The 14,070-nt window shown below is 47.7% G+C and overlaps 1 protein-coding gene across 1 annotated transcript in view; it reads right to left on the reverse strand.

Annotated features, from left to right (window-relative positions):
• The window catches only part of LOC122792773, a 390,852-nt gene that overhangs the window by 56,395 nt on the left and 320,387 nt on the right, over nucleotides 1-14,070 (reverse strand). The window contains exon 5 of the mRNA XM_044060345.1: nucleotides 4,415-4,543. Coding sequence (XP_043916280.1) covers nucleotides 4,415-4,543 — 129 coding nt within the window. The remainder of the gene's footprint in view (nucleotides 1-4,414; nucleotides 4,544-14,070) is intronic.

Here is a 14,070-nt window from a genome sequence, read left to right on the forward strand (position 1 = left end):
ACTTTCAATTGATGGCAACAAAGACCCAACTCCCTGCAAGAAAAATTCTGCAGGCCTTGGGTTACATGGCATCTTGCATACTACTAATTCCATATGCCAGACTGCATATGAGGAAACTACAATGGTACCTAGAGTGTATGGTCTCAACATTGTCAAACTTTGGAAACAGTTATACCACTAATTCCTTGCCTTCAACAGGAGTTACAGGTTCCACTTTCACACTGTGCCAAGGTTAAAATGAATGCCAAATCTGCCACCAAATCAATGGGCAGAGGCTCAAAAACAAATTACAGCACTCATGGACATGAGCTATTCAAAAGGTACCGCCACAGGAACAAGGACAAGCTTGTCACCTCAACAAGGGACAGCCTTTCTCAACCCATAGCCAGGCAAACACTGACAAACAGATGCATCGGATTACGCCTGGGGAGCACACATGGCAGGAAAATGTATTCAGGGCGAGTGGCCCACAGAACAAAGGCATCTTCACATCAATCAAAAAGAGATGCTAGCTGTACAAAATGCCCTTATAGCTTTCAAGGACCTGCTGCATCCAGGACAAGACAGACAACACCACAGTTATGTGGTACATAAACAAGCAAGGGGGCACACACTCCTACCCCCTCTGCAGACAAGCCATGACCTTGTGGAACACAGCTCTAGACTACCAAGTTCATCTGCAAGCACAATTCCTGCCAGGAGAGAAAAACACACTGGCAGACGACTTGAGCAGAAACATCATGGATCCCCACGAATGGGAATTGAATCCACAAATATTCAGAATGATAACACAGAAATGGTGGAGGCCGGACATAGATCTGTTTGCATCCCCAATGAACTGCCAGCTACAGAAATTCTGCACACGGAGTTACCATCCACAAGCATGGAAAGTGGATGCCCTCTCATTCAGCTGGAAAAACCTACAAGTATATACACTTTCCCACCTCTACCTCTCCTTCCAAAGGTACTCATAAAAGCCAGGCAAGAAGAGCCAAAGATGATCCTGATTGCACCAGACAGGCCACGCCAGCACTGGTACCCAATCTTAAAGAACTTAGCACAAGAACCACCCTGGATTTTGCCTCAAATCCCACATCTGCTGACTCAGCACAACAATCAGATACTTCACAGCCAGCTAAAGACCTTGAACCTAGCTGCATGGAAAATTCCTTAATCAAGCAAGCAGTGCCTCTCTCCAAAGCTGTTATGGATGTCATTCTGGAGGCCAGAAGGCCTAGTACCAGGAAAGCCTGTTCGGATAAATGGAAGAGATTCTGTGCCTGGAACCAGGCTCACAGCCTGGACCCTCTTATACCAAACATTCCTCAGATACTACAATATTTAACTGAGATGCTGGACAAGGGCCTCTCCTTTTCATCCATCAAGATCCACGCCTCTGCCATTTCTGCTCATTACAACACGGATCCACCAATTTTCTCTAACCCTTTGCTAAAACATTACTTCAGAGGGGCTAAGAACATAAGACCGCCCCGTAGAGCACCTACTCCAACTTAGGACCTCGACTTGTTTTGGAAAAATTAACTTTACCTCCTTTTGAGCCAGCTAACACAGCAGAATTAAATGTATATCTCTTGGAAAACTCTGCTACTGGCAATAACATCAGCACTAAGAGTTTCAGAATTACAGGCACTAATGGCAGTGGAACCTTTCCTCATTTTCCACCAGGACAGGGTGTCTTTAAGAACTAACCCTACGTTTATGCCAAAGGTGGTATCAAGTGTGGCTCTAAACCAAACTATTCACTTGCCAACTTTTTATCCAAAACCACAGAATAAAGGGGAGAGACTACTGCATTCTTTGGACATTCACAGGCAGTTGCGCTTCTACTTGGACAAAACCAAAGCTTTCAGAAAATCTGAGAAATTATTGGTAGCATATGCTGCAGGAGCACAGGGTAAAGCCATTTCAAAACGGACCATTTCAAAATGGATAGGACATTGTATACGTTTCTGCTATACACACCATGGGAAACCTGTACCTACCAGCATTAGATCTCATTCCACCAGGGCAACAGCAGCTTCAACTGCCTACCTCAGATGAGTACCTACCAAGGATATTTTGGAAGCAGCAACATGGAGCTCTGTGCATACCTTCACCAAGCATTGCCATTTGCCTTTATACTCCAAATCCAGAGCTGGCTTCACCACTGCTGTGCTGCAGGGCCTTATAGCCACCCCTAATGCCTTATAGAACCAGCCACCCTACTTCGGCTTTGGGATTCCACCCAAGTGTAATGACTGCAGCAGTGTAACACAGACCTAGTACAGTTTTGTACCTACCATAAATGTAGATGTTAGAGTGTAAACACTGTTGCAGTCCAGGTTACCCTCCCTCCTTCCCCTCTTACTTGCTGGTACGTACCTATGTCGTCTTCCCTTTTCTACCTATGGGGAGTATTTGCTGGTAACTGAAAGTTGTTTGTTTTTCTTGTGTATACTTTACTAGCAATTTGAACTGCCTACCTATTTGGGGGCACCTGACATCTGGGGCAAGAAAAACTGAAGAAAATGGCGTCTGCTGCATCTTGTATACCCCTGTCGCACTGACGTCAGAGAGGAGGCGACAGCAACCGACACCGGACCAAGACTTTGGAACTCAGGCCGACTGGGGAACCGCCTGACGGCAGGATAACCCAAGTGTAAAGACTGCAGCAACATCTACATTTATGGTAGGTACAAAACTGTACTTTTTATTTACCTAATTTTAGCCTACCCTTTTGGGGGCACCTGACTGGGCAAAAAAACAAAATAAAATGGCGTCTGCTGCATCTTTTATACCCCTGATGACCTGACGTCAGGGAAGAGGCGACAGCAACCGACGAAGAACCAAAGACTTTGGAATTCAGGCCGACTGAGGGCAACTTGCCAGCAGGATAACCCAAATGTAATGACTGCAACAGTGAGTACATAACTACATTTATGGTAAGTGTACACAACTGTACTTTCTTCTACATGTGGGTATTGGATTTGACTTCAGCCACTTCAAAGCTTGGGATCTGGTGCTCAGGCTCCTCACCCAACCGTAATCCCCATGCACAGAGCAAGTTACACAATAGTTTCATAGGTATTTACTAAGTTAATGACCACAAGGGCCTTTAAACCTAGCCATGCATCCCAAATCTCTGACAAGTTCTGGTACCCTTGATAAGTGTACGCAGGGGCCCTGAGAGATGAACCATTTACAGGTTGCCTGTGTCCATTGGAGACATAGGTGCCAAGCCAGGGATGAATTTCCTGTTCCCCATCCAATTGTTTAAGTTAGACTTGAATTAGGTTAGGGAGGAACTCTGCTTCACATCAATGGGGAAGCCATATTCAGAGATGGGATAGTCTCAGGGATACATACCTATCACTCCAGCACGTCCTGTTTATATCGCAGGCAAGGTTTCTGTCTTTAGAAAGGATAATTCTGGTGCGGTTTGTTTTGCTGATATGCAGGAGGTCATTCAGAATGGGGTCTGATAATGCCCTATATGCCAGGCACAGATCTACCCTCAACAGCGTGTAGGAGACAATGCAGGGATAGGGCCTTCAGGTCGTTTGCATAGGACACTTTACTTTCGCCCTGTATTCTTTTAGTGAGGAACTTCTGTGGACATTCCATTTGTGGACATTCCATTTGTTGGATATGCCTGGTTAGGTACATACCAAAGGGGACATTATCTGATGAAAGCCAGATACAGTGGAACAGTGACTTCCTTGGACTTTGATGCCATACCTTTGTTTATAAGTTGCGCAAAGGCTAGTTGTCTGTGTCCTCAAGTCCCTGACTACTGGGTCATTTCTAAGGGATGTGTTGTCAGTATCATTTTCCAGGGGTGGATGACTTCCTGAAAGATTAAGCATTTATTGGCATTTAGTTTTAGTCCATGGCCCTGACACCAGTTTGTGTCAGCCCTTCCTGGAGCACATAGCGTCTGTGTGGAATTCAATGACTGCTCCTAGTTTGCAATCATCTGCAAATTTACTTAGATACCATTGATATTGGCCTTTACTTCAGAAAAGTAAATGCCAAAAAGGAGTGGTCCATGGACTGATCCCTGAGGGACTTCAGTTGTGACTGGCCTCTTTGTAGAGGTGGACTCCCCAAGTTTAACTTTCTAAGTCCTATCTGTGAGCCAGTTGGGTATCCACCTGGTGACGTGTTTGTACCTAACCTGTTGAGTTTGTCGACGCCAAGGTGGAGCGTTGTCACATACCTTGGCCAGGTCAAGTTAGGCAGTATGAACCATATGCCCTTATCCATTACTTTGGTGACCTTCTCAAAAGTCCACCAGGTTGAGTAGGCATGGCCTGTCCTTGATGAAAACAAACTGGGTTGGGTCCAGTGTCTGGTGGTTTACTTATTTATTTCCATGGCTTTGCATGTAAGAGTAGTGAGAGACTTTTCCCACCATCAGGTGGTTGAACGATCTTTGGTGCTCTGATAAGTTTGTTCTGCAGAAAACTTGCAGCCTTTTTCAGAAAAATGTTTTCCTCTTGATAGTTTATCATAGCTATTTCCCTCCCCTGTTCCCACTGTTCTGTATAAAAAAAAAAAAAAAATTTCATTCTATCCTTAACTTAAGGATTCTGAGCCGATCCCTCGGAACCAACTCGGCTGTTGCAAAAGCTTGTGGCAACAGCGACCAGAAACTCTCGAGTTACTGCCGTATTCAGTGCACCAACCCTAATTACCTCTGATCTTGTTTGCCACTTGAAAGTGAAAGATGTGGTACCAGCTTCTCAGCAGATGAGCTTTTATCTGAAGTTGTTAATCTTTTTTCTATTAATCACTTATGGGTTCGGTTCCGAGCCCTCTGGACTGAGTCTGCCTTATACCAAGCTTGCATGCACCAGAAAACTCTCAAGCTAAGCAACTACCCACAATGCCCTTTGCTCATTTACCTCGGATCTCGTTTGCTGCGCAGCCATATAGCAGCATTTCACCGAGCTCTCCAACCAAGTGCTTTTTTTCAGATATATTTACTAGCTAAAGTTTTTTCTCTTTTTATAACTTGTTCTTGTTGTGCTATATTGCTTCAGCTCTACCCACAGGTATTTCTCTCTTACCACTGTTGGTAGTATCTTGGTGTTTCTAACTTTCTACCTTTACGGTATCTTGTTTCCATTATTTGCTTTCTCTCTCCATTTCCTCTCTTTCCCTTGTGTGCAAGTGTGTTTTGGGATGTCTGAAAAGAAGGGAACTACGGGGTTTAAACACTGCTGCTCTTGCAGTGGTAAACTACTGAATAGTGACCTCCATGAAGAATGATTATACTGTTTGGCGGTTCTGCATTTGTCGACGAAACCCCCATGTAATGTTTGTGCTAGTTTGTGAGCGGACGCTGTATGAACGTCGTAACAGCCTTATTTTAAAGGGCCTGCTTGCTTCGCCTTTTTCAGAGGCTATTTCTACGAAGGGGGTATCACCCCCTCCTTTGGACAAGAAACGTCATCGATCAGACCCCTCTTCACTGTCCGGTGACACGGGTAAAGGTCACAAGCACAAGGCCCATAAATCCTCTTATGAACACCATTCTGACACCTCTGTGCTGACTACCACTGCGGCTCTGAGCTCTGCTCCAATGGTTTTCAACGAGGTAGCCTCGTCGGCGCCTATTCCAGCACCAACAGTTATGGTACCATCTACAGCTTCTGTACCGACCAGTGCATCAGTTTCTGTATCTGCACCGACTTCGCCCGTTTCGACCCCAATATCGATTCAGACTATCTCGGAACTGTGCCTGTCATCCACCCCTATAGTGACTTCTGCTCCAAGCCCGTTCACGGCTCCGACCATACCTTTACTACAAAAAATTGCAAAATTGGAATATTCTGTGCCGTTGCGACACACCACAGACCCCTTGCTCATCCAATGTGTGGACCCTTTTGCCAGACAAGCCTGCAGCCCATTTCTGGACCGGCCTGACTCCCCTTCAGGGGCATCTGTGAGATCCGCCAGGAGCCTTTCCGAATTGGATGTGATGCGCCTTTTTGATCAGCTGCTGACTGCTAGGGGAATCTCAAATCCTGCTAGACCCTATCCCACTCCTGGTTTTGGGTCTATTTCTCCAGCAACCCCTACTTACTCTCCTCCCTTGGACCCTTCGGTTCCAAGGCTCGTCTATCCAACTTTTACTAGAGAAATTTCCTTCCTTGGCACCGACATCTCTGTCTGAGGCTCTGAGATCCATTTGGGTGCCTGTTACTTCGGAACCCACATGCTTGGGGGGGTGGAGCCCCCGGTCCCAGTGTCTGTTCCGATGGTTGTCTGCCCTGACTTCGGATCAGAGTGTGACTACCCCTCCAAGCTTGATTGAGGCTCCGTCTCTGGGGGCGGACCATCTGGAGTGAGGTGTGACCCCGGTTCTGATTTTGTCTTTGGTTCTGGGCTCCCATTCCTCTTCGGGCGGTCCTGCTTTCTGGGTGATGGAGAGAGTGCTTGCTTCTAGCATCCTCCACAGTAGGTTATTCCCCCAATTCCCTCTGAGCCGCAACTGTCAAAGGCCACCCCCCCCCCCCCCAGGACTCCGAGAGTGCAAGGCCCAGGAAACCCCCGTCCAGGACATTTCACTTTCAGAGTCTTCTTCGGATGTTCCCACCGAAGAAACCACCGAAGAACCCCCTTGGAAACGGGTGTGTAAGAGGAAAATAGACTCCCCAAAGGAGTCCCTTACAGAGGATACAGACTACGATGATGGGGAAGGGTCCCCATGGGTCACCCCCCAATGTCTCCTTCGGGGACATTATGGAAATCTTGAAACAGAGGGGTGACAAAGTCCTCAACCCCTTCCTCAGAGGAATCCGTATTCCTGCAGGCCTTTCACTCTCTGCCCTCTACTTCTTGGGTGACCCCCCCCCCCCTCCGCCGAGTTGGTTAAACTCATCATGCAACGGGCTTGGAAGAACTCTGACTCCATTGAGGTCATCCCCAGGAGATCAGACAAAGTACTCTTCCCCTCCAGAGGATCAACCCCATTGGTCCACAGGCCTGCCAGTGGACGCTATGGTGGTGGCGGCTGCTACGAAAAAGGACCTTGCAGAAGAGTCCTGTTCACCCGCCCAACAGAGTTCCGGGCAGTGAACCAGTTAAGGAAGCGAGTCTTTGCGTCGGTGCCCTTCGCAGTTAGGTCTTTCTGGCACATTTTACAAGGCTCCAGAGAGATCTCATCTCCGAACTCTCCGGGACCCTCGCGGGTCAAGTATCGGATAGAGCACGAGATAAAGTTGTTTCCCAACTTGCCACCCTAGAATCCATATCTAATTCATCCATGAGGTTGCTGTCGCACGCAACTGAAGGAGCAGTTAGAGCTGCGGGTGCAAGTGTAGTCTTGAGATGTCATGCCTGGATGTGCATCTGTGACCTCGCGAACTCAGTCTTCCTTTCTAAATGCCCCTATCGAGCCTTCGGCTCTGTTTGGTGCCAAGGTCAAGGATACACTAGCCAGGTGCGAACAAGACTGGAATACCTAGTCTGCCATTGGCCTATGCTTTTCCAAACCTCAGCATTCCTTCTGTAGGAATCCAAGGAGAGGAAAGATGTGGCAGAAGAAGTCTCGAGGTCCTTTCAGTGACTCACGTGGTGAGGACTCCTCCAGAGGCAGAGGGGGATCCAGTAATGGGAGACGTCCCTTTCGGGGCAGAGGGGGTCCCCAGAACCAGGGCTTCAGAGATTCCTTCTTAGGTAGACCATATCAGCTCTCCTGAGGTGCTGCCCGATTGCTTTCTTCTGGAAGCAGTCGGGGCACGTTTCTCTCTTCACCAAGCTGCCTGGCTATCCATTACGATTGATCAGTGGGTGCAGAGAATCATTACCAGAGGCTACCATATTCCACTAATATTCTATCCAAGACCTCCGAAATTCCTTCCCGATGTTCCATCCAGTCAAAGGGAGGAGGCAGCTTCCGAAATACGAAAACTACTTCAAAAACAAGCCATCCAACAAGTCCCCTCAGATCAGTGCGGATCAGGGTTCTACTCGAGATTCTTTTTAGTGCCAAAGAAAACAGGGGACTGGAGGCTCATTCTGGATCTCGGTCAACTAAACAAATCAGTAATTCAGACCAAGTTCCGCATGGTCACGATTCAATCCATCCTCCCATTTCTGCGGGAGGGTGTGCGGATGTGCTCATTAGATCTCCAGGATGCGTATTACCATATCAAGATGGACAAGCACTCCAGGAGCCTCCTTCGCTTCGGACTGGGAGCCAGTCGGTATCAATTCAGAGCGCTGCCTTTCGGTCTCACGATGGCCCCCAAAGTGTTCACGAAATGTCTTGCAGTGGTAAGAGCTCATCTGAGACTACAGGGATTCCAGGTGTTTCCATATCTAGACAATTGGCTCCTCTCCGCCCCCACCAAGCATCTTCTGGTGAGAGCCCTCCGCTACACATTGGCTCTAGCGGAGTCATTAGGCATCACCATACACTGGGAGAAATCAAACCTTCAACCATCACAACTGGAATTTCATAGGGGCAGTATTCAACATGCAGTCAAGCTTAATCTCTCTTCCTCTCCACAGGCTTCAGAGACTCAGGGCACAAGTTCAGGTGATACTCTTGTAAAAGATACGTGTCAGTAAGGGAGATTCTACAAGCCTTGGGATCTATGGCTGCAGCCATCCCCATAGTCCCCTTAGCCAGACTACACATGTGATTACTACAATGGCTCCTTCAGGCCTAGTGGATACCCAGCCTCCACCCCCTGAGCTCAAAGATTTTCATCACGAACATTTGCAAACAAGATCTCCTCTGGTGGATGAATACAGACTAAAACCTTTGTCGTCCCTTCCAGGTTCCACAGCCCAGCGCCACAGTGACCACGGATTCTTCCCTGATGGACTGACTTTCCCTGGAAGTGGCCCCCCCACCCATGGCACGTGGTCAGATGTAGAGTTCAATTTGCACATCAATGTCCTGGAGTTGAGAGCGGTGCTGCCGGCGTTCCAAGCCTTTTATCTGCTTCAGTCCAGAACGATTGCTGTCCAGTCGGACAACATGTCCGTGGTCTGGTACGCAACAGAGAGGGACCAAGTCTTATCCCCTTTGTTGCAAAGCCATGAGAATGTGGCCATGGGCGATAGCTTCCAACCGCTTCCTGATCGCACCGCATATCCAGGGGAGCTCCAATGCGATTGCGGACTGATTGAGCAGATGCATCCTTCATCCTCACGAATGGTCTCTCAACCAGAGTGTGGCGATGGAAATTTTCAACCACTGGGGCCAGCCATACTGCGACCTTTTCGCCTTCCCTTTAAATACAAAATGCAGCAGCTACTTTGCCCCCTCTCCCCCTCTCGGGGAGTCGCCGAGAGACTCTTTAGTCCATGATTGGCCTACAGGTCTTTATGCTTACCCTCCCAATTCCTCTGATTCCCCTTGTTCTACGGAAGGCTATTCAACTGAGAAGCAAAGTGATCCTCGTCATTCCATTCTGGCCTCGTGTGGTTTCCCTTCCTTCTACCTCATCTGTTACAATCTCCTTGGATCCTAGACACTCATCAGGGCCTCATTTCTCATCCAAAAGGACTGACCCCTCTGAATCTGTCCACCCTCAAGCTGACAGCTTGGTTTCTCCACTTCCGTTAGTTGCCAGGCAGGAAACCCTCTCTCATGTGTCCGGGATATTATTTTGGCTTCTCATAAACTGTCCACTAGAAAACAATACAGGGATAAATGGAAAAGATTCTCTATTTGGTCACGTAATCAGGAGCTAGACCAGCTCCCGTAGCCACTATTCATTATTTGGCTGAGCTGTTCGACAAAGGGGCCTCTGCTTCTGCCATTCGAGTCCATCTAGCAGCTATTTCCAACTTCCATAACGGGTCTGAAGGAGTACCACTTTATCTCCTCTCGTCTTTGCAAGACCTTCCTCAAGGGTATTTTTCACAGCAGGCCTCCCATCAGACAGCCAGTGGAGGCATGGAATTTGTCTTGGGTTCTGCAGCTCTCTCCCTGCCACCGTTTGAGCCGGCTGCCACTTGTGATCTAAAATTCTTATCTTGGAAATCCTTATTCCTGGTGGCTATAACTTTAGCAAGATGAATTTCTGAATTACAAGCATTATGTATCAAGAGCCCTTATCTGATCTATCATAAGGACAGAGTATCCCTTCGAACTAACCCTTTTCTTCCCAAAGTGGTTTCTGACTTTTTGATTAACCAGTCCATCGAACTCTGTTTCCCAGATTACTCTAACAAGGGAGAATACTGCCTACATTTCCTGGATGTTCGTAGACAATTGTGCTTTTATCTGGATAGAACTAAATCATTTCGCAAGTCAGACCAGCTTTTTGTTTCCTTTGCGGGCCATAGAATGGGAGGTACAGTATCAAAGGTCACTTTGTCTAAATGGCTCAGGATTGCTTTGCCTTCACATGCTCGGAGGGATCTAAGCCTGGCCAAATTAAAACTCACTCAACTAGGGCTATTGCAGCATCTGTTGCCTTCCACTCTAGGGCATCCATGGATGACATTTGTGCAGCTACCATTTGGGCTAAGCCCCACACTTTTATCAAGCATTGCAAATTGGGTCTGATCTCCATGGGAAGAGAGGCCTTTGGTTCAATGTTTCTTGGGAATGTTCTTCCATAAGGGCCACCCAGGTTCTCCAAGTAGCTGGGGACTCTGTCCCATCGGTGATGAATAAAGAAGAAGATTAACTTCAGATAAAGAAGTTATGTCTTACTATAATGTTCCATCTGAGTTGATGATCTTCCAGTCACCACACCCTCCCACTGACCCTCCTAAGGTTCCTGGCAGATCATCTGAGTCTTTGTGGTATATTAGGGGTTCTGCGCAGATGGCCTCTGACTTATTCTTTCTATATATGTTGTATGCAAGCTCTGTCTGAGGTAACTGAGCAAAGGGAATTGTGGGTAGCATCTTGGCTTGAGAGTTTTTTGGTGCACGCAAGCTTGGTATAAGGCCAACTCGGTTCCGTGGGCTTGGAACCGAACTCATCAGTGATTGGAAGAAAAACAACTCGGATGGAACACTATGGTAAGACGTAATTTCTTTTTTTTTTCTCAAGAACAATATTTTTCATGTCTCTTTATTTTTGTATATTGCTAATTCTTTCTTAATCTTAGGAGAAAACTATTGATGTTATGTAGTCCTATCTTGCCGTAATTCTTGCTGGATGGGTTCGGAGCAGATACTCTGCTCAGACTCGGCCGATACTAAAGCTCGAGAGCTTTTACTGGCTCGAGGCTAACCCCTATCCTATGGTGCCTCACTGCAATTCCCCAGATCTCGTTTGCCGTGAAAGCTTTGAGGTTGTCTTTTACTGGCTCGTTGGCGAAGTAACACTTATTACTAAATGTAGTCCTTTTTCTTCACTTTTTTTCTATCCTTTATAGTCTTTAATATATCTCTTGTGTGACTCAGTTTCTGACCCCTTTCTTCCCTTAGGATTGTATGGCCTGTTTAAGTTGGAGGGCCTTTCCTCCCTGTGTGTGCGTTTAAAAAAAGAAAAAGAAAAAAAGGTTGTATACTCCTTTCTTCTGTACTACTACTATAAGGATCATTGCCCTTCGGTGTTTGCAAAGTGTGATAGATGCTCACAGAACATGTCTGATAGTCACACCAGTTGCGTGTACTGTCTAGGTGAAGCTCATTTGCAAGAGCCCTGCACTTTGCCATGCGTTTAGCACTAGGGTCTTAAATGAGCGGAAGAGAAAACTTATTGATAGGGGTCTTATGACCATTTCCTTCGAGGAACAGCTGGAACTCAGTCAGGCAGCTCCTAAATCTTCTAAGAGAAAATCTTCGGCCCCAGCTTCGGAGCCGTCGAAAAAGACTAAAGCGTCTGAGCCAAGGAGGTCTGGCTTAGATTCAGCTTCGTCCATTTTGGTGCTGTCTCCTTGGTGCCGAAGCAACCTTCAGTACCGAAAATTTTACCGGATATTGATGTCACCCGCATTGAGAGCTCCTGTTCTGGAGAGGAGTAGATCTCCTGTCTCCACCAGATCCTTCAGTACTCTCAGATGAGGACATCGAGCGGGTGGTGAAGAGGTTGTTTTCGGATACAGCTCTGGCTAGAAAATTGGCCCCTCCGGACACAAAGGCTTTGAAGCCGACCCTCTTACCTGCTGCTGTTACTCCTCCGACTGCTTCACTCTCAGAGCCTATTACTTCAGGTTCTTCTGTCTTGGACCCGTCTGTTCCGAGGATTCAACCTGCTTCCTCGGAACCAATTACTCAATCCTCGGTGGCTCAGTCTGTAGCTGAGGAATCTGGGAGCAGACTTTCTCGAGTTGACTCAGAGGGTGGCAGTCACCCTGGTTTTTCTTCAGAACCGACCCTCCCTCTCTGTGCTTCAGCTCGGCTCCCACTTATGCTTCGGAGCCGTTCCCCTTGCTAGGAGCCGACCATCTGTCCCCTCTGAGCGGGAAAGCTTTCAAAGCTATAGAGAAGGCTGTCTTCTGCTAAAGCCATACCTTTTGAACCTGTGTCCCACCAGCAGCAGGCAGCAACCTCCCCCCCCCCTCCTCAGCGTAGGGATCCAGAGGCCTAAGTAGCCCCCATTGGAGGTGCCCCCTCTTCCGAGACATCCCCAGATTATCCCACTGGAGAGCTCCCTCGGAAGAGACACTGTAAGAGGGAAGCATGTTGACTCACCTGAGTCTGTCACTTCAGACATTGATAGGAATCAGAAGGGTCCCTTGGAGCCTTCTCTGAGGATGTCTCCTTTTCTGACATCCTAGAAATCCTTAGAGGGGTGATTGGAAGACCTCTAAGCCTACTGAGGATGAATCGGTGTATCTTGAGGCCTTTGGCTCCCGACCTTTCACCTCCTGGGTGATGCCACCTTATGACCAACTGTTGGCTGTCATGTCGTGGAAAGCCTGGACCTTCCCAGACTCAGTGGAGCCCGTCTCAAGGCCAAATAAATTTGACAGCACCTGACGATAAGATTTTCCTAAGCAAAGGCGTTCCCGTTGATGCTATGTTGGTAGCAGCGGCCACCAAGGAGGAGTTATCCGAAACATCTTCTAATATCCATCCTCCTAACAAGGAGTCCAGGACGATGGATAGGTATGGGAAAGCGTACCTTCTCTTCAGCTGCATTTACATTAAGATCGCTGAATTACCTTACCCATTTTACTTGTCTTCAGAGGGATCTCCTGAAGGAGTTAGGAGATGCCCTCCAGGGTTCAGTAGCTCCAGGTTCCATGGATAAGGTTTCTGCGCAGCTCTCCACCCTTACATCCATAGCTATCTCCCCCATGAGGCTGATGTCGTACACGGCAGATGGAGCGATTAGGGCAGCCGCAGCAGGAATATCCCTCAGGAGACCATCTTGGATGCATCTTTGTAATTTCACAGAGTACTTCAAGTCTTCCTTCACTAGCGTCCCCTTTGATGGTTCATCTCTCTTTGGACCCCAAGTGAAAGACTTTGACTAGGTGCGAGCAGGAAGGGAAAACCTTATCTGCCGTCTGATTCAGTTTCTCCCTCCCGGCTAGACCCTATCCCAAGGGTAATACAGGAGGGAAAATGTGGTTTCATAAATCCCAAAAAGGTTTCCCTCAGGCACAAGGTCAACCCTCCCCTAGAGGCAGAGGGGGAGGATATAATGGAAGACACCGTCCTCGCGGCAGAGGATGTCCGCAATATCAGGGAGACGGAGAAACTTTCTCTGATCGTCCCTTCCATCGCCTCTGAGGGGTTGCCCGACTGTCCGTCTCTGGAGGCAGTCGGGGGGGTCGTCTATTGCTGTACCCAAGTGCCTGGCTAAACATCTCGCAAGATCATTGGGTACACACCATAATATCCAGAGGTTATCTGATTCCCTTTGTTTCCGAACCCCCAATAAACACGTCTCTATCAGACGTGTACCACAAATCCAAGCTGGACCGTGCAACATCAGAGGTCATCTCATTGCTGCAGAAAAGTCATCCAAGAAGTCCCTGCAGAGCAAGTAGGATCCTGAACTTACTCTAGATTCTTTTTAGTTCCGAAAGAGAGGGGACTGGAGATCAATTCTAGATCTCAGCAGGCTCAAGTCTGTAAAGAAATCGAAGTTCCGAATGATCACTCTGCAGTCGATATTTCCCTTTATCGGGA

This window comes from Protopterus annectens, chromosome 2.part0 (genome assembly GCF_019279795.1).
Source record: "Protopterus annectens isolate FY-2018-M chromosome 2.part0, PAN1.0, whole genome shotgun sequence".
Classification (NCBI taxonomy): Eukaryota; Metazoa; Chordata; order Ceratodontiformes; family Protopteridae; genus Protopterus; species Protopterus annectens.